The sequence below is a fragment of the Argentina silus genome (genome assembly GCF_951799395.1).
Source record: "Argentina silus genome assembly, chromosome: 18".
NCBI lineage: Eukaryota > Metazoa > Chordata > Actinopteri > Argentiniformes > Argentinidae > Argentina > Argentina silus.
This window is the reverse complement of record NC_139672.1, coordinates 16,816,919-16,837,074: the sequence shown is the minus strand read 5'-3', so window position 1 is coordinate 16,837,074 and position 20,156 is coordinate 16,816,919. Positions and strand designations below refer to the sequence as shown.

The 20,156-nt window shown below is 46.5% G+C and overlaps 1 protein-coding gene across 1 annotated transcript; it reads right to left on the bottom strand.

Annotated features, from left to right (window-relative positions):
• Positions 1-262: 262 nt before the first annotated feature.
• Positions 263-18,433, bottom strand: LOC310819005 (hexokinase-1). Its single transcript, XM_083690171.1, has 18 exons — positions 18,275-18,433; positions 13,590-13,738; positions 12,354-12,473; positions 11,695-11,790; positions 11,212-11,311; positions 10,754-10,937; positions 10,112-10,267; positions 9,481-9,714; positions 8,719-8,911; positions 8,245-8,356; positions 7,872-8,020; positions 7,143-7,262; positions 6,834-6,929; positions 4,789-4,888; positions 4,087-4,270; positions 3,616-3,771; positions 2,893-3,126; positions 263-2,533 (listed from the first exon to the last, which is right to left on the bottom strand). The coding sequence occupies exons 1-18, from the start codon at positions 18,414-18,416 to the stop codon at positions 2,386-2,388; spliced, it is 2,673 nt and encodes an 890-aa protein (XP_083546297.1). The 5' UTR covers positions 18,417-18,433; the 3' UTR covers positions 263-2,385.
• Between the last annotated feature and the right edge of the window lie 1,723 nt (positions 18,434-20,156).

The following is a 20,156-nucleotide window of genomic DNA, read 5'->3' as shown; positions in this document are numbered from 1 at the left end:
CGTTTATTAGGTTGTTTCTTTGCTTTGTTTAAGTGTGTATCTGTCACGAGGCGGGACTTTCTGGGAAATATGATTTAGAGACGAGACAATGTACTTACAGTACTATTACAGTGCTATTACAGTGCTATTACGGTACTATACTACCTATCAGGCAGTTTGCCTTATCTGTGACATTTCAAGCAAATATGCTGCTTATAAATTAGGCCTAGAGCCTAGACCTATGTCAACGTGTATTTGGGTCAAACATAGAAGGCAGGGGAGGCTAGTGGAGGTAGAAAACGGAGGACGGGCTCATTGTAATGCATGCATGTGTGTTTGATACCATTCCTGCCTCCACTGGCAGAAGGTGCTGTCATTTTGCCATATGTATGACACTGACAGCGACACTGACAGGCAGATTTCACACCATCATGAATGTCCCCCTGCTCCATGCAAATGCCCTAAAAAAAAGACTTCTCCACAGGAATATACTGCACAACAAAATATAATTTAATGAATTCACTGAATCACTGTTTTTTTTTTTTTTTTTTTAAACACAAATCTATTTGGATGTATAAAATGAAAGGATCCAATTCAGTGTCGTGCCTCCTCACTGTGTTTGTATAAGGCATGCGTTCTCTCCATACAACTTCACACGCACAAGCTACAGGTCATCACCCTCTTACAGTACAGGACTCACACACAGACACTCAGCAACAAGTAGTACACACAGAAGCTCTCAGAGAGTGCCCACTCTTGTCTCGGGAGCCCAATGGACATTTATTCTTTGTGCACACAAATGCGTAGGTCAGTTAGAGGTGGGATGGGATCAGGGGAGGCTGGTGGAGGTAGAAATCGGAGGACGGGCTCATCGTAATGCACGGAACGGAATGAAGAATGGTGTTTTGATCCCATTCGTCATTCCGTCCCGTGCATTACAACGGGCCCGTCCTCCGATTTCTACCTCCACCAGCCTCCACTGGATGGGATACTCAACACAACACCGAAAGTATAGTACTTCACAATTAGCAACGAGAGAGAGAGAGATAATTATAACACTTCAACTGGTGGTGGTGGTGGGGGGGGGTGGGGGGGGGGGGGCAGTGGAGGCTGGTGGAGGCAGAAATCGGAGGACGGGCTCATTGTAGTGCATGGAATGGATTCTGTGGAATGTTTTCCGTTCCATACATTACAATGAGCCCCTCCTCCGATTTCTGCCTCCACCAGCCTCCCTTGGTGAGGGGTTCATTCAACTCTCCAGGTTCCTCGGGTAAAGTGGGGATTCTAAGTGGTGAAGGCGGAGTACTTTATTATGTGTTACATACTTTGTTGACATGTTCACACAGAGGGATTAGTTTAGTAGTACAGGATGGAGTGATTGTGGGGTAGTGCATCAAATTAGGATTTCTTTTTTTTTTAAACAGCCGTGACTCTTACATTCAACCCTTTAAACAGCAAGTATCTAAGTGTGTGGAAATGACCGTATAAAGGAGGGTTTGGCTATATCATTCTTTTGATTACATGGGGTGAATTGTTTACATTCTTTAGTTTTCCTCCGAAATGCTGTACTGCTCTTTTAAATCGCGTATAAAAAGTACAGACAACCTTTTGTTTGGTGCAAAATCCATCTATCCATGACCTCTGGGATTCATAGTGGGCCCTGAATTATAAATACACAAATAATTAATCTATTTTCTGCTCCATATAAAAATAAAATTAGCAATACACAAATATTGCACACGTAAGGAGTTTTAGATTAATCAGGTACTTGATACAACAAGCTATCGAGGAAAAATGTACAAACACTGAAACAATAAACCTCTTCTGGTGCAGTGTATGAATAAATAAAGGTTGTGTACGCTGTTTTTAATTCCCTATAGAATAGCATGAGGCTGTGGGAGGGGCCAGGTTGAGAAGAGGTGGAGTCACGGCTGGGTAGAATAGCATGCGCACTGTCTCTCTGGCTGTGGGAGGGGCCAGGTTGAGAAGAGGTGGAGTCACGGCTGGGTAGAATAGCATGCGCACTGTCTCTCTGGCTGTGGGAGGGGCCAGGTTGAGAAGAGGTGGAGTCACGGCTGGGTAGATGCAAGGTGGGATGCTTGGGAAGACCCGACCCTAAACCCTAACCTTAAACTTTACCCTAACCTTAACCCTTACCGTAACCTTACCCATAAACCTTACCGAACTAGCCCTAATCTTAACCCCTTACTGTAACCATTTTAAATCTCAACTTAAAATACTGTGACGTCAGAGTTGGGCCGTCCCAAGCATCCCACTTAGCATTTACCGAGGGAGATGGACTGTGCGGTGGGGGTGGGTGGGGGGAGGGGTAGGGGGTAGGGGGAGGGGGGGAGGCGGAGCAGCGGGGTTGCCGGGGGCGACAATGGGGTTGGTGGGCGGGGCAGATCATCGCTGCTGTTCCAACTCTCTCTGGCGACACCCCACGGCGGTGATAAGGGCCGCCCCCTTTCCACTGCCGTCCTCCGACAACAGGAAGTTGACGTCGCACTTGGGGGCAAGCTCCTTCACGGTCTGGTGGAAAATCCGGGAGAAACTGCAGAGGGGAGGAGGGAGAGGGGAGAGGGGAGGAGGGAGAGGGGAGAGGGGGGAGGGGAGAGGGCCATCATTAGATGAGTGGTGTTGTCACTAATCACTGAGATTAAACACAATTATGGAATTAGGACTGAGATGGAAAAAAGGACTGTAATTGTCTCTCAAGGGACACACTATCATTGGACTGTTCATTACTCTAGTTTCTGTATACAGTTGATTCTTTTACGTATATATATATACATATACATATATATATATCATGGTCTGGTGCCTTGCTTTTAGTAGGCTATCTTTTAACATTCCCCCCTTCTCTCTCTCCCCCTCTCCCCCTCCCCCTCCCTCTCTCCATCCACCACTCACTGTGGGTGCAGTTTGTAGAGGGTCCCGTCCACCCCCACGGTGATGTCCAGATGGTCCAGTCCTCTGTTCTCACGGATCTTGTCCACGATGGCGGCCATCCCGGCTCCGCAGATCTGGGCCGCACGCCGGGACACGGTGCCGCACACCTCCTTGACGATGATACTGTCATCGCACGTGCTGTCCAGGCCCAGCTGCTGGAGGATGGCTCGGACCTGGAGAAGGGCCAGGCGGTCGCTGGGGAGGGGCGGTCAAAGGTCACAGAGGTCACTTGAGAGCTTGGGGGCGGGGTGGGGGGTGCTCGCTGAACGACTGACGGTTTTCATGTATCTCAGGTAGGGCATAATTACTGACAGTTTCATTGAAGTGTCAGTAATGTGTTTTGTATTCTTATGTGTGAATTATTTGTGTCCTGTAAATGTCATTCACATAAACAATTTGTATTTGTGTAATTATTTGAATACAGATAATATATTTGGAAGTGCAGATTTCAACAGGTTTCAACAGAAGAGGGCATTTCTGTACATCCTTGGGGACATACAGTATCCTTACTTTTGGATGACAAAATCAGTGTACAGCAGAGGAGGCTGGTGGAGGTAGAAACTGGAGAACAGGCTCAATGAGGATTCCCTATTCCGTTCCATGCATTACAATGAGCCCGTCCTCATATTTCTACCTCCACCAGCCTCCCATGGGGTACAGTGAGACATTTGGTGAGTCACCCACCTCTCTATCTGTGACAGGAACTTGGTCTCGAAGATGCCCCTAGTCTTCAGCGTCTCTGAGATCTGACCCCGGAACAGGAAGCCTCTCTTGGTCAGGTCAATCAGGATGTTCCTCACGATCTCCCCCAGGTACATCCCACTGCACATCTTCTCATACCTTATATGGGTGGGTAAATACACACAGGACCTGCTTTATATGGGCGGGTAAATACACACAGGACATGCTTTATATGGGCGGGGCAAATACACTCACTTGACTTACCAGTGTTAGAATAGTGGTGGAATATTAGGAACATTTTGACTTTAAGAAGTCTGTGATTTTAACCGCTGTAACCATCAGTATCAACTTCAATTTGGATTATCGTTAAGGTGGAAATGCAATGAAGTATTTTCGTTGTAAGTAGTGTACAGATTTCACACTTTAAGTAGATCAGTATTACGATGCGTCAACTCTAGTCAGCTAAAGTCTCACCTCTGTTTGCCTTCGTTGAGGGAGTTCTCGTCCACCGCGCGGTCGTACTGCGTCCTGATGTCGTCCAGGCAACCGTTGTCCCCGAAGGCGCCCCACTCCATGTTGACACACATCCTCCCCTCGTTCCCCTCCACCGTCTCAATGTTCTTCATCTCCTCCATGTAGCACGCGTTACTGCCCGTCCCTGCACACACACACACACACGCACGCACACACACACACACAGGGAGGGAGACACACACACACACACACACACACACACACACACACACACACACACAGGGAGACACAGACACACACACACACACACACACACACACAGGGAGACACACACACACACACCCACACACACAGTATTACACATCTGTCTTTTGTAAGAGGAGGACAGGACAGATGCACACAATATCACTGGTTGGACCAGATGGCCAGGTTGGGAAATATCTAATCTCTCTGTATTACAGTGGACGTTATTGAAAATTACATTCAAACTTTGTGTAAATACTTTAGCCATTAAAAGAACCAAAATTGTATTTTCAGTTAAAGGTTAATTCCCCCGTGTTTGTCACGGTGAACTTAACCATTTACATCTTGGCCATTTATGTTTGAGGTTCCCAATGAGGAAAACTCAACAGACTGTCGATGGTGTCCCACAGTTGTATGATGATGACGGTGATGATGGTGACCGGGGAGTCAGCAGCGTACCTGCGATCAGCCCCACCTCACAGGTCGGCTCCTCGTAGGCACAGGTCATCATCGTCCCGACTGTGTCATTCACCACGGCGACCACGTCCAGCTCAAACTCCTACACACACACACGCAACACAACAACAACACAACTTTACTCAGATAGAATGTTGGACCAACCGACACCCAAACGGTTTGAATACTCACCCATGTTGGCTTCTCCTTTCTACACCTTTAAATATATCAAACTTGAAGATCATGCATCATTTCAAAATGCCAACAAACCGCAATAGCAACACAAAGCGTAAATCAATGAAAAGAGTGTTTTCAGTTTGTTTGTGTGTTTGTTTGTTTGTGTGTGTGTGTGTGTGTGTGTGCAAATGTTTGTTTGTTAGTGAATGGCTTGTTCAACTGGAAGATGATATCAGACATGGCAACTTTTCAAACGGCACCCAATGAACAAAGCAACCCCTTTCACACACACACACACACACACACACACACACACACACACACACACACACACACCCACACCCACACCCACACCCACACACCCACACCCACACACACCCACACCCACACCCACACCCACACAAACTATTGACAAAAGAAGAGATATTATTTGCATATTCTCTGTACTTATTGTCTGTTTGCAGACATTTCCATTACTTTATTCACTTTTGATGTTAAAGAAAGCCATGCTATTTCCACAATGTACTCACACATCTCTGCATTACAACTCTGCTTTACCTGAGGTCTGATTATTCACAACCAACTATTACTTACTGCATCCTCCATCTAAAAGGGTAGAATCGATAAAACAGACTGAGAAATGTTGTTGATGAGTGGCGAGACTGAGAACCCCTCAGAACAGACACGCCTGATGACAATGAGGACTTGTGCTACAGGGGAGGCTGGCGGAGGCAGAAATCAGAGGACGGGCTCATTGTGACGCATGGAACGGAATGAGGACTGGTGTCAAACGCGTATGTGTCAAACATGTGTGTTTGATACCATTCCCTATTCCGTTCCGTGCGTCACAACGAGCCCGTCCTCCGATTTCTACCTCCGCCAGCCTCCCCTGTTCTGCTACGGTACATATTCTGGCTTTGTTGCGGTCGTTGTCTTTCGTGGGAGCTCGACTACATCATTGCTTTTTTAAATTGTTCAATTCAATTTGTCCGGCATCTTGTCTTTATGCAGAGCTTTATGAAATATGATTATCGTGATGTCATTATGTTATTTGTTGTCATAAAGAATGATAGCCCTGTAATGGTACAATATTCTGATTGTGTTACAGGGGAAGTCCTGTTGTTTATGTTTACCATGTAATGGCAGTAAACTGTCATATCATTGTGGTGTTAAAGGATGACGTACAGTACCAGTCAAAAGTTTGGACACACCTTCTCATTCAATGGTTTGTCTTTATTTTTTTTATTATTTTCTACATTGTAGATTAATATTGAAGACATCAAAACTATGAAGGAACACATATGGAATTATGTAGTAAACAAAAAAGTGTTAAACAAACCAGAATATGTTTTATATTTTAGATTCTTCAAAGTAGCCACCTTTTGCTTTGATGACAGCTTTGCACACTCTTGGCAAGTTTGTGTCCAAACCTTTGACTGGTACTGTATAGTGGGATTATATGGGATTATATATATAGGCGGTGTACAGTGTAATTTCCTCAGTATGGATTATCTACTGTTATAGATTATATAGCAGTATAGATTATATAAACAGTGTTATATAGAGTATATTTCATCATGTACTATACTGTATCTGATCATGTTATTTGGTTCCTGTAGACTATCAATCAGTGGAGGCTGGTGGAGGTAGAAATCGGAGGATGGTCTTATTATAATGCATGGAATGCAACGAGGAATGGTCTGTGTGGTCTCATAAGCAGTGTTGTATATTACCGTTATGTGTTTGGTGATGTTCTGTGGTTTCCTCAGTTTGAGGTTACTGTATGTGAATGGTATATAGAAGTGTAGGTCTGCGTGGTCTCATGAGCAGTGTTGTATATTATGGTTATGTCTGTGGTGATGTTCTGTCACCTCCTTCCTCTTGATGCCCTCTCTGAGCAGCTCCACCACGTCCTCTCCCTCACAGTCTGTAGCCTTGAAGCCTTTGGTCCAGTTCACCAGGATACCCTGTGGTCAACACACAGCCTCTCTGTTACACTGACAGGGATTCGATAGCACTTTTATGTTTTATGGTCCAGAAATGACAAGGTGATATTCTATGAATAGTGTTAGTGATAGTGATAGGTGTTAGTGTTAGTGTTAGTGTTAGTGATAGGTGTTAGTGTTAGTGTTAGTGATAGGTGTTAGTGTTAGTGTTAGTGGTAGGTGTTAGAGACTCACAGCGTCCAGGCTTTTCTGGTGGCAGGGGAAGGAGAAGGTGAATCCAAGTGGAAGGCGAGCGCTCTTCATCCCCATGTAGTCCAGGAAGTCAGAGATGCAGTAGACGATGTGGTCAAACAGCTGAGGAGAGAACAGAGGACACTGGCTTTATACTGGCTTAATACTGGCTTTATACTGGCTTTATACTGGCTTTAGAGGTACTGGCTTTAGAGGTACTGGCTTTAGAGGTACTGGCTTTAGAGGTTCTGGCTTTAGAGGTGTACTGGCTTTACACTGGCTTTAGAGGTACTGGCTTTAGAGGTACTGGCTTTAGAGGTACTGGCTTTAGAGGTGTACTGGCTTTATACTGGCTTTAGAGGTTCTGGCTTTAGAGGTGTACTGGCTTTAGAGGGGAGGCTGGTGGAGGTAGAAATCAGAGGACAGGCTCATTGTAATGCATGGAACGGAATGAGGAATGGTGTCAAACACACGTGTTTCTATGTAGAAGTAATTCAAGACCTAATTTACAGTACGGATGGAAGAGGAGTTTGGTAATTCACTGGGAACATTTCAGTCACAGCTTAGTCTGTATCCATTACATTTCTACTGAGTCTTGATCGTGTAAAATGAAAAGCACTGAATCAATAATAATAAGGTACGTTTTAGAGGTTGTATTCAAATGGAGTTGTACTGTATGTAGTCTATTAAAACATCCCATAATATCAGGACTTGTCTGTATCCAATGGCTACCTCCTCTCCGGTCCCCTGCATGACTTCGATGGGAATGGCGTAGATCTTGTTGTGCATCTCCACCGTTCGTCTCTTCCCGCTGCGGATCTTCACCAGGAGAACCCGGAAGTTCGTCCCTCCCAGATCCAGGGCCAGGAAATCTCCATTCTCTGTGACAGGAGGACAGGCAATCAATCAATAACGTTTGACATTGGTTGACATTCATATCCTTTCAGTTGTGTTGGATATGGAATTTACGTTATGTAATCCATTGAGTGATTGGAAGTTAGATGCAATCAATCAATCAGTCAGTCAGTCAATCAGTCCTTCTATTCCTCTATTCCTCCCTCCACCCCTCCCCCTCTCTCCATCCCTCCCTCCCTCCCTCCCTCACCTGTTCCATCTGGCGTGCTGCGTACGAAGGTGGGCAGCATCTTGACGGTGGCGTCCTTGTGGGTGGCCTTCCCCAGACCGTTCTCTATCTCCGTCCTCATCCTCTTCTTCACCTGAACAAAACACAAAGGAAACCGGGATTTTTAGCATCGTCATTATACATCATTATTCATCATCATCATCATCATCATCATCATCATCATCATCAACATCATCATCATCATCATCATCCTCCTCTTTCTCTTCCTCCTCCTCATCATCATCATCAACATCATCACCACTATCTCTATCACTATCTCACCATCAATATCATCATCATCATCATCATTATCCCTTTCATTTTCATCCCTTTCATCATCATCTTCCACCATCATTATCATCATCACCACCACCACCACCATCATCATCATCATCTTCCACCATCATTATCATTATCATCATCACCATCATCATCATCATCTTCATCGCCCCTCACCTCCAGCAGCTGTGCCTTGCTGAGACGGAACTCTGCCATCGTCTGGGCGATCTGCCTCGTCTGGTCCGCCAGGCGGTACGCCACCGCCGTTACCATGGCAGCACCCTTGGCGCTGCCGCTCTCCGACAGCAGGAAGCGCACGTCCGAGTCGGGCACCAGACGCCGCACCGTCTTATGGAGACGACGGGCGTATCTGGAGAGAGAGGGGGGAGGGAGGGGGGAGGGAGGGGGAGGGAGGGGAGGGAGAGAGAGAGGGGGAGGGAGAGAGGGAGGGAGGAGGAGGGGGAGAGAGAGGGGGGGAGGGAGGGAGGGGAGAGGGAGGAGGGAGGAGGGGAGGGAGGAAGGGAGAGAGAGAGAGAAAAAGAGGCAGAGAGGGGCGATTAGAGTTCATTTGGATTTATGTTTCTCGGCCTACAGCCCAGAGCCCTGAGTCACACACAAGATAAGAGATGTTGTTTCTCAGCCCAGAGCCTCCAGAGTCACACAGAAGATAAGAGATTGATGTTCATATACACATGATGATCTGGGAAATGACTGTCTGGATTATTGCATCATCTCTTGTGGTATGTTCCAAAGCTGCTCGTATGCAATCCCCATTAGTGATAGACTTTGAGTATCGACTACATAAGCTTGTGTTTGATACCATTCCTCATTCCATCCCACGCATTACAATGAGCCCGTCCTCCGATTTCCACCTCCACCAGCCTCCCCTGGTTGAATCCAGGGAGGCACTATGTCCCTCCGGGAGTTTAGATGACTCACTGGGGGTGCATCTTGTACAGCGACCCGTCTATCCCCACGGTCGTACGCAGGCGGTGGCCTCCTTTGTTGTCCTTCAGGCGCGTAAGGATACCTCCCAGCGTGGCAGAGATGAGGTTCGCCGAGCGGAAGGATACGATGGTGCACACGTGCTGCACGGCAACGCAGTCCTCCTGAGAAGGCTCCACCCCCAGCCGGGTCAGGATGTCCTTGCATTTGGCCAGGCCCTCCTTGCTCCTGGAATGGAGAGGTCAAAGGTCAATGGAATGGAATGGAACTGTTGAAAACGCTGTTGCCGTTTATTATGACAGTTCTAGAACTGGAATCACTTTCTGGAGTGATGGTTTACACTTCTAGAACCGGAATCACTTTCTGGAGTGATGGTTTACACTTCTAGAACTGGAATCACTTTCAATCCGCTTTCTGGAGTGAGGAGAATTGGATATGAATTGACTCCAGCCGTGCAGATTGGTATGGAATGAAATATAATATGATAGGATACAATATAATATAATAAGCTGTTCTTGAAAATATAGCCTTTTCATGGGGCCTCAAAGTGCTTTATGTTGTGTTGAGATCAAAGGCCTGACAGAGGGAGGTTAGGCATGGGGGCTTTGATTTATCGGCCACTTACTTCTCGATGGCCGACACATGCTTGGTCTCGATCTTCCCTTTGGTCAGCAGCTCCGGGGTGATCCTGCCCTCGAACAGCAGCCCCTCCTTGGCCATCTTGACCAGGATGAGACGCACCAACTCTCCCATATACATCCCACTGGCCATCTTCTCAAACCTGAGACACACACACACACACGCACACGCACAGGCACACACACACACGCACGCACGCACACACGCACGCACACACACACACACACACACACACACACACACACACACACACACACATAGTCACACACACACACACACACACACACACACACATAGGCACACACACACACACACACACACACACACACACACACACACAGTAATGTCACCTGATGTTTATGGCAGCCCAGTGTTATGGTTATGTCATGACCTCGGAAGTGACCCGTAATGTGAAGGACAAAGCCAGTGTGTTTTTAAATAGCTGGGGCACAGGAATGTCTGCAATGTTTATTTGTGTGTGTGCGTGCATGCATGCGTGTGGGTGTGTGGGTGTTTTTGTGTGGGTGTGTGCATGCATGCATGCATGCGTTCGTGAGTTTGTGTGTGTGTGTGTGTGTGTGTGTGTGCGTGCGTAGTGTGTGTGTGTGTCTGATGCCTGTTGTCTTACAGCTGTTTTCCGGGGTTCATGGAGCCTCTGTCGATCTCGCGGTCGAACTCTGTCCTGATGTCCTCCAGCATGCCGTTGTCCCCGAAGGCGCCCCACTCTGTGTTCACACACATCCTCCCCTCGTCCCCCTCCACCAGGTCCAGGTGACGCAGCTCCTCCATGTAGCAGGCGTTAGTACCGGTACCTGGGAGAGAGCACACACACACACACACACACACACACACACACACACACACACACACACACACACACACACACACTGTTGTAATATACAACTCTTGACACCTTTCGAGAACTGTTTTTACCTCAACATAGGCTCTAGATTTCAGAATGTCATGAATCTAGAATGTCAAAGCTATTCTTTGACATTCTTTGCCACTGACATTCTGTGTGTTTTTTTAATCAATAGTCCCTTTGAGCAAATGAACATGAATCATGTTGATGTTGGGTATCCTCACCGATGATGATGCCAACTTCACAACGCTGGTCGTCGAATCCACAGGTCATCATTGTCCCTGTTGTGTCATTGACCACAGCCATGATGTCTGCGTCATAGTCCTGAAAATGGCAAGAGGATGTTGTTGTTTCAGTGTCATCTACTGTGTATGTGGCTTACTTTTTGTCGTCTTTTTGGCAATGAGGGGGTTAATGCCACTGATCTTTAAACCACCAACTGCCAAAGAGTTCCGGAACACTCACCACCCAGAGTGCCAAGTGTTCTATGTGGTGTTTACCTAGCAACAACACTTTGTTTGACTACAAAATGAAGCATAATACTTTATGCATTTTTGCTGAATAAAGTCACCCTCGGCACTAAATGAGTTAAAGGAAAGCCTATTTGTCTGTCACTGTTCTTGTATTCCCTGTGGCAACGACGAGGTGCGATATTGAAATGTTGAAATAAAATTGCACCTCGGGTTCTGAAAAGAAATGAACCTCACCCCTCGTTTCTTGATGGCCTTGTTCAGGAGCTTGACGACGTCCATCCCTTCCACACCGCTGGCTTTGAACTTCTTAGTCCAGCTCACTAGGACAGCCTGGAGGAACAGCCAAGAACATTCTTTTATTTATTTCTTTTAGAGGGTTATTTTTTGCAGTAGGAGTCCCACTCTTATATGTTTCATTGTATTGGACAGAGACAGAGAAGAAAGACAGGAAAGTAAGGAGGAGAGGGTATGTCAGTGGGGTATGGGCCTGATTCAAGCCCATGCCGACATGGGCGTACATGTGCACTGTAGTCCATGGTGCCAGACCACTGGACCACCCCAGGTCACAGCCAAGAACATTCTGGAACAAATCTCTTACGGGAACCCAGGGTTACGGTAACTGTGCTGTCTAGCGTTTTAGTGGCTCTGTCTGCTTTTGTCTCTGATCCTGGCTTCAACAAGACCTCACATGTTTGTGTTTGCTTAGACTAAACTGTGCAAACACAAGGCCTATAGCAAAGGAGGCTGCTGGAGGTAGAAATCGGAGGACGGGCTCCTTGTCCAATGCATGGAATGGAATGTTTGACACCATTCTCATTCCATTCCATGCATTACAATGAGCCCGTCCTCCGATTTCTACCTCCGGCAGCCTCCCCTGGTCAAATGCCCCGTACCTCATCCAGTTTGGTCTGGGCGCAGGGGAAGGAGAAGGTGAACCCCACTGGTAGTTTCTTGTCCTTGATCTTCTGTTTCTCCATGAAGTCGCCCAGACACTCTGCCACATGGTCGAAGAGCTAGACACAGAAAAACAACTCTTACATCACGGAGTAGGAGAGACGGACGTTGTTATGCAGTATCAATCCTATTGGTTAATCAAACCAATTTAATTGGTAAATTATTAATTATTATCACTTGGGCAATTATCCATCATCAATTATCCATCATCAATTATTCATCATCAATTATTCATCATCAATTATTCATCATCAATTATTCATCACAATTATTCATCGTCAGCTGACATCTAAATGGTAGATCTCTTTCAGAAGGTGTACAGTGGAACTATGATTATGGTGGCCAGCAGTTCTCAAAGTCAGTCCCCAACTATATAATAATATACGCCATTAGGGTTATACCCACAACCTAAGTGCTGTTAGCGCCATGCTCTACCAACTGAGCCACAGAGGACCACCCTATGACCACTGTTCTGTGACAATCAATCACTATGGGTCCCCTTTGGTGACAAATGTTGTGGGTATCGTGTTCTCCCGGCCAGCTGTCCTCTGGATATCAGTTGGTCGTGATTGTTTTCGTATGTTTTCGTTGCTTTCAGCCAATTCTTTCACTGGATGACCTCTGGATATCATGTTCCTCTCTTTCAGCCTGCCGGCACCTGTCCACTCAGAGGTCAGCCGAGGTCGGCGGTGATGTCACAGGTCACGTGACGTCATGCCCGTGTGATTAGTAAGTGAAACAGATCAATAGGACAGTAACCGTTACTGAGTGTTTTCATACATAGGGGGGATCCTTTTAGGCCTGATGACCTTGGGAACCACCTGACCTTGAGAAACAGATAACGGGCGATCTTATTGGACGAATGTCAGGAAGTACCTCGCCTGTTTCAAAATGTTTAGTCATGTTCACCAGTTTCGTTCCTACTGAATGGAATAAGAATAGTTTGGGGGTGTTTGGGGGTGTTTGGGGGTGTTTTGCCATCTTTAGAGGTGTCCAGGAGTGTTTCTAGGCCTTTTTGGGTGTTTTGGTAGTGTTTGTTTTGAGAGTGGGTGTTTTGGAGTGTATTGAGGTGTTTTGGAGTGTATTGGTGTGTTTGTGGTGTTTTGGGGTGTATTGGAGTGTTTGGGGTGTATTAGAGTGTATTGGGGTGTATTGGGGTGTTTTGGGGTGTTCACCTGTGTCCCGCTCCCATGTACGATGTCATCGGGGGTCTCGTAGACCTGGCTCTCCATCTGAACCGGCTGCTTCTTGTCGTGGGTCACCTTCACACGCAGGATACGGAAGTTGGACCCCCCCAGATCCAGGGCGATGAAGTCTCCCTTCTCTGTCAGGGGGGAAACACAGAAACAATATCATACCATGATGGGTTTTGAGTCCAAATGTTTTCCATGCAACCATAGCCACTTTGGCTGAATGCACAGTTATCAAACTGCCATTTTAAAAATGTCTTTCAGAGACGTGAGCTGTTTTCAAATCTCTTGCTCTCAAGCAGTTCTAGCAGTTAGTTCTAGCTACTCTCTCTCCGAACTCCAGAAATCTGTGATCTGTGAAATCTCCCAGTTTTGTTGGATTCACACACACACACACACACACACACACACACACACACACACACACACACACACACTCACACACACACACACACACACACACACACACACACACACACACACACACACACACACACACACACACACACACTCTCGTCAGAACTCAGAGTTAGGAAATCGAGTTTTCCGTCGGTTGAAACACACAGAAGCCAGCTACGTTACAACATGACCTAGTTTCCCGTTTCTTTCAAGCAGAAGCATCTCTCTCAGAATCTCTTTGTAGTTGAGGTGAAGTGACTGCCAGTCAGGTTCTGTGGTAGGAGGATCAGTCGTAGGATCACGTATCACGCCGGCAGGGGAGGCTGGCGGAGGTAGAAATCGGAGGATGGGCTCATTGTAATGCATGCAACGGAATGAGAAATGGTATCAAGCACGTGTTTGATACCATTCCTCATTCCATTCCATGCAATACAATGAGCCCGTCCTCCGATTCCTACCTCCACCAGCCTCCCTTGCACTCCAGGAAAGGAGCCAGAATGGTAATAGATCAGATCTTCCGTTGATCTGCTTATATAAAAGCCTATCAATCAAAAGATATGTCTGGCCTAGTAACACTAAGTCTATGTCTGGCCTAGTAACACTAAGTCTATGTCTGGCCTAGGCTTGCCACAGTTCATTCTTCACCAGCCAAAACTACAACAGACGCTTCACTGCAAGGTAAAACCACTAGTTATCCTCGAAAAGGATGGTTAGAGTTTGCTAAAACTACCTAAAATGCCTGCAGAGGTCTGGAAAAAGGTATTGTGGACAGATAAGATAATTATGTACCAGAGTGATTGCAAGAGGAAAGTTTGGAGAAAAAAGGATCTGCCCAAGATTTACAGCATACCACCTCATCTGTGAAACATGGTGCAGGGGGTGTTAGGTTTGGGCATGTACAGCTGCCACTAGAACTGGCTAACTTGTCTTAATTGATGATGTAACTGCTGACGGCAGCAGCAGAATGAATTCTGAAGTGTACAGAAACATCTTGTCTGCTTGAGTGCAAGCAAATGCCTCCAAATTCATCATACAGTAAGACAATGACCCAAAACACACTACCATCGCAACTAGGACGTTATTCAGGGTCAAAAAGTGGAAAGGTCATGACTGGACAAGTCAATCTTCAGATTTAAATCCAATTGAACATGAATAGAGGCACACAGAGTAGAGTTTGTATAGAAGCCTCTCAGTCAGTATGATCTAGTTACTCTATGTCTATGCTAGGCTGGCTATAGTAATAATAATATAATATAATATATGCCATTTAGCTGACGCTTCTATCCAAAGCGACCTACATTGCAGTGAGTGCATACATTTCAGTATATATGGTCCCAGCGGGAATCAAACCCACAAACCTAAGTGTTGTTAGCGCCAAGCTCTACCAACTGAGCCACAGAGGATCATATAATATCTGCCATTTAGCTGCTGTTTTTATATAGCAGGCTACATTATCACAGTGTGACGTCCCGTGACCTGTGTGGAATGAGTTGTCACTGACATGCTGGCATACAGAGGTTCTGTTGGTAGCCTGCAGAGTGGGAGTGAGTCTCCTGGTTTTAGCTGCTATTAAAGGTATCTATGTAGGACTCTGTTGTCTGTTCTGTAATAGTCTGTTCTGTAATAGCATTGTTGCAGAGACTCCATTTTGAGTTCACATAACCTCATAGGGCCTGTAGCTAGCTAGCAAGGGTTCCTTCACTTTTGACCTGACCAAGTGTTTTTTTTACATTGAAATTATGACATTTTGTTTGTGTGGTTAACGATGTTGATAATACTTGATCTGCTTCAGGGGAGGCTGGTGGAGGTAGAAATCGGAGGACAGGCTCATTGTAATGCAAACACGTGTGTTTAATACCATTCCTCATTTAATACCATTCCTGATTCCATTTCATGCATTACAATGAGTCCTCCGATGCTGCTTCCCAAATGTTTACCAATTATAGCTGTGGCCATGGCCTGAACTCCGACCTTTCCCTGTGTCCCCCCCTGAGCCCCTTGTGTCCAGCGAGCTGAAACCTGAGGCTATTTTTACCTCCACCTCTCTCTCTCTCTGCCCCCCCTCTCTCCCTCTCTGTCTCTCTCTCTCTCTCTCTCTCTCTCTCTACCTCTACCGCTCTGTCTCTCTCTCTGCCCCCCCTCTCTCCCTCTCTCTCTCTCTCTACCTCTACCTCTCCCCCTCTCTCTCTCTCTACCTCTACCTCTCTCTCTCTCTCTCCCTCTCTCTCTCTCTACCTCTACCTCTACCTCTCTGTCTCTCTCTCTACCTCCACCTCTCTGTCTCTCTCTCTCTCTCTACCTCCACCTCTCTGTCTCTCTCTCTCTCTCTACCTCCACCTCTCTACCGCTCTCCCTCTCTCTGCCCCCCCCCCCTCCCTCTCCCTCTCTCTCTGCCCCCCCCCCTCTCTACCGCTCTCCCTCTCTCTGCCCCCCCCCCTCCCTCTCCCTCTCTCTCTGCCCCCCCCCACCCCCCTCCCTTTCCCTCTCTCTCTCTCTCCCACCCTCTCTGCGAGCCATGTTGGGACCTTGGCATTTCTGACGATATCTATCTACGCACGATATTTCTGTCCGCGGCCGCTGTTTACAAACATGCCGGGGCCCCACGGGGGTGCGGGCGCGCAGGCCGGGCGTTTGGCTGAGGCCCTCTGGACTAGTTAACTAATGTTATCACTGGAGAAGTTCAACCTAACATTCTGACATTTGCTTCGCTTCAGAATCAGGCGATAGGTCTCCAAAACATGAAACGTTGCCATGTCACATATCCGGCTTTTAGAGCCTCTGAAGGACTTGTTTTATATCTTCTGGGTAGAGTGCCTCTTGACATTTAGCACTGCATTGTGGATGTAACCCAATGCTTCGGTTATTTATTCATGATGAGAGCAGACATTCTGGTTGAGGAGGGGATTAAACAAACCAGGAAGCAAACAGTTTGTTCTATTTTCATGAACATGAAACGATCGCGGCTGCAGAGATAAACCCTGGCGATTCCTCTAACCAACTGTGTACCCTTGGCTTGCATCATTTGGCGATCACTCACTGTCTATATCTGGCTGCAGAACTGACCGACACTTAGCTGTGATATTGTGCTCCAACTCGAACCTCGTTACTGGAGACTACGCCACCGCAGGGACACTCTTCTACAGGAGACCGTCACCATGATAACTGTATGTCCTGTGTGTACACTGTGGTAAAACCTGGCATTACGGCAAACACGTTATGATGTTATGGCATTATCATAACGGCTGTGAAGCTCGCGGCAAGCCAACACCACACTACAGCAACAGTCACCATAGATACTCTGTTGGAACAGAGGAACTGTTGGCGTTTTGCTTCTGGATCCCAACAATGGTGGTAGCTAGGTGACCATACAGTACGACCTGCCAAACTCAAATACAGGGGCCACATAGGGACACAATACCCCCCCCTCCCCTCCCCCCCCCCCCCCCCCCCCCCCCAAACGTCACAGAATAGCCCTGGCCTGTTAAAACAGATCAGCACATTTTTGTAGGATGGTGGATAGCCAGGATGGTTGCTTCAAAGTGCTTACAGTATAAACACAGTAATGGTTGTAGGATCACAGCGGTGTAGACGGTGGTGCTTTAAGAGATACGAGAGATAAGAGAGATAAGCTGCTCTGTCATGAAACATGTTTAAAACCCCAGTGAGGTCTTTGCCCTCTCATCTGTACCAGTCTGCATTAGCCTATATTAAGGCCTCATGATCATCATAATCACTTACAGCGCAGCTTTATGAAAAGCAGCGGTTTCACTATTTCCAACGGGTTGTAGCGGTCCTGGCCTATGTGCAGTAGGCCCTCTGTCCGCTCCCCCCAAACGGGCCTTTTGGACTAGTGGAGAGAGCAGTCACCTGGGCTGTAGACCAGGGGAGGCTGGTGGAGGTAGAAATCAGGCTTATTGTAATGAAATCAGGCTTATTGTAATGAAATCAGGCTTATTGTAAGGAATGGTATCAAACGTCACGTTTGTTTAACGCCATTCCTCATTCCATTCCATGGATTACAACAAGCCTGATTTCTACGTCCGCCAGCCTCCCCTGGTGCAGACCACTGGGGTTCGTTTGAGCCCAGATACCAACCGGCTAATGCTACAATCAGTTGTAATGTCATATGAAGGTTGAAATCCCTACTGAGATCTTTGCTCAATGACAATGTGTCCTGTTGTTTTTGTGAAGCGAGTTGCATCCCATTTAACGTCCGATCTTTGCTGTGTAAATAAAGTTTGATCTGATCTGATTTGGACAGGTGACGTTACCTGACCCGTCAGGTATGGCCCGTACGAAGGTGGGCAGCATCCGCACGGCGGCGGTGGCGTTGGTGTCCCGTCCTAACCCGTTCTCCAGCTCCCGACGGAACCGGCCCATGATGTCCACCAGCGTCTCGTCAGAGAACCGCATGGAGTACAGGTACTTATCAATCTGAGGAACAACACATAGTTAGGTTAGTTATCATAGGTTAGGATAGGTTAGTTATGATAGATTAGTTATCTGTTGTTAGGGAGTAAGCTGTTATCTGTTGTTAGGGAGTAAGCTGTTATCTGTTGTTAGGGAGTACAGATACTTATCAATCTGAGGAGCAACACAAGAGAGACTAGGTTATCATATGTTATCATAAACTGTTATCGATTGTGAGGGAGTAGAAGTACTTATCAATGTTAGTTATCCTAAGATTTGATCGATTGTGAGGGAGTAGAAGTACTTATCAATCTGGAGAATGAGATCCAGGTAGGAGAGAAAATAGATAGATAGATTGTGATGATTTATGATTCAGAAGGTTATGATTGATTGTTATTGTTATGACACCGGTGAAGCAACGGAGGACAGGGGTTATCAACTCACTATCGACCTGAAGAACAACAACACAGGGGACAATGGAGGACAGATGGTTTGCTATGTTATGGTTATGCTATGTTATGACGGTATGTTATAACACAGCACACTATGCTATGACCACTACATGACATTACATGACATGACATTAATACCACCACAGAGTTGACATAATGTGTGATATGATATGTTGTAACGGTTTAACTACAATACTACAATACATAAGGAATGGCGGGCTGGGACTTAGCAAGCCGATGGCTGTGAGAATAGCCGGTAGAATTCATTACATCATCGCATGTTGCGTCACAATACCGTCGTTCATAAATGGAGTGTGGGAGAGGAGGGGATGGAATCCACACAGAGGGTCATCCCCTGCCTTGCTGTGGTGTTAGTACTGTATCTGCCCTGTCCCCAGGCATTAGTCAGTCCCCAGGCATTAGTCAGTCCCCAGGCATTAGTCAGTCCCCAGGCATTAGTCAGTCCCCAGGCATTATTCAGGCCCCAGGCCTCCAAAATGAACAGCTGAGGAGCGAAGTAGCATTACTCTGCATCTCTGTGACAGAGCCCTGTAGACAGAGTATTATTGTCCTGGTTTAAATGGATTAACGTTATGAAATGTTGAATTTAGCAGAGGTGCCTACTGTTGCAATAGGGATGCACTCATTGTGCTATTGTTATATTCATGTATAGAAATATATAGCGCAATAAACTACTGTAATAATGTTTATAATATAATAATATGATATACTATAGAGCTAATAGTGTGTAGTTATATATTTTATAACTATGGCTGTTTCACATAGAGAAGAGGATATGTGAGGTGCAATGGAAGCAAAAAAAGGTAGAAATGGTGTTTGATTCCATTCCATGCATTACAATGAGCCCGTCCTCCGATTTCTACCTCCACCAGCCTCCCCTGGTGAGGTGCTGTGTTGTAGTTGTTGTATTATACCACATAATGCATAAGGATATCAGGTATGTGATTACAGTATTTAAAACAGGCAGGGAAGCAGGAACCAGCTGCTTCACTATCTGAACGATATGTTCAGGGCAGAAACCACCACAATCTATTACACAATACATACTTGAGGCATTGTTTCCTCGTTACAATTCTCCGGTTTGTTGTGTAACCGTTGTATAAAAGCAGGAAGTCTCAGCTGATTGGTTGCTGGCCCTCTGCCTCACCTCAGGCCTCACAACGGCCCTCTGCCTCCCCTCAGGCCCTCTGCCTCACCTCAGGCCTCACAACGGCCCTCTGCCTCCCCTCAGGCCTCACAACGACCCTCTGCCTCACCTCAGGCCTCACAA

Coding starts and splice junctions, on each gene's coding strand:
- LOC310819005 (XM_083690171.1), bottom strand. CDS start 18,416: ATGCGGTTCTCTGACGAGACGCTGGTGGACATCATGGGCCGGTTCCGT. Junction 4,271..4,788: donor TGAGGTGGGGCTGATCGCAG/GTACGCTGCTGA, acceptor GTGTGTGTGCAG/GGACGGGCAGTAACGCGTGC. Junction 3,772..4,086: donor CTCAACGAAGGCAAACAGAG/GTGAGACTTTAG, acceptor CACCCATATAAG/GTATGAGAAGATGTGCAGTG.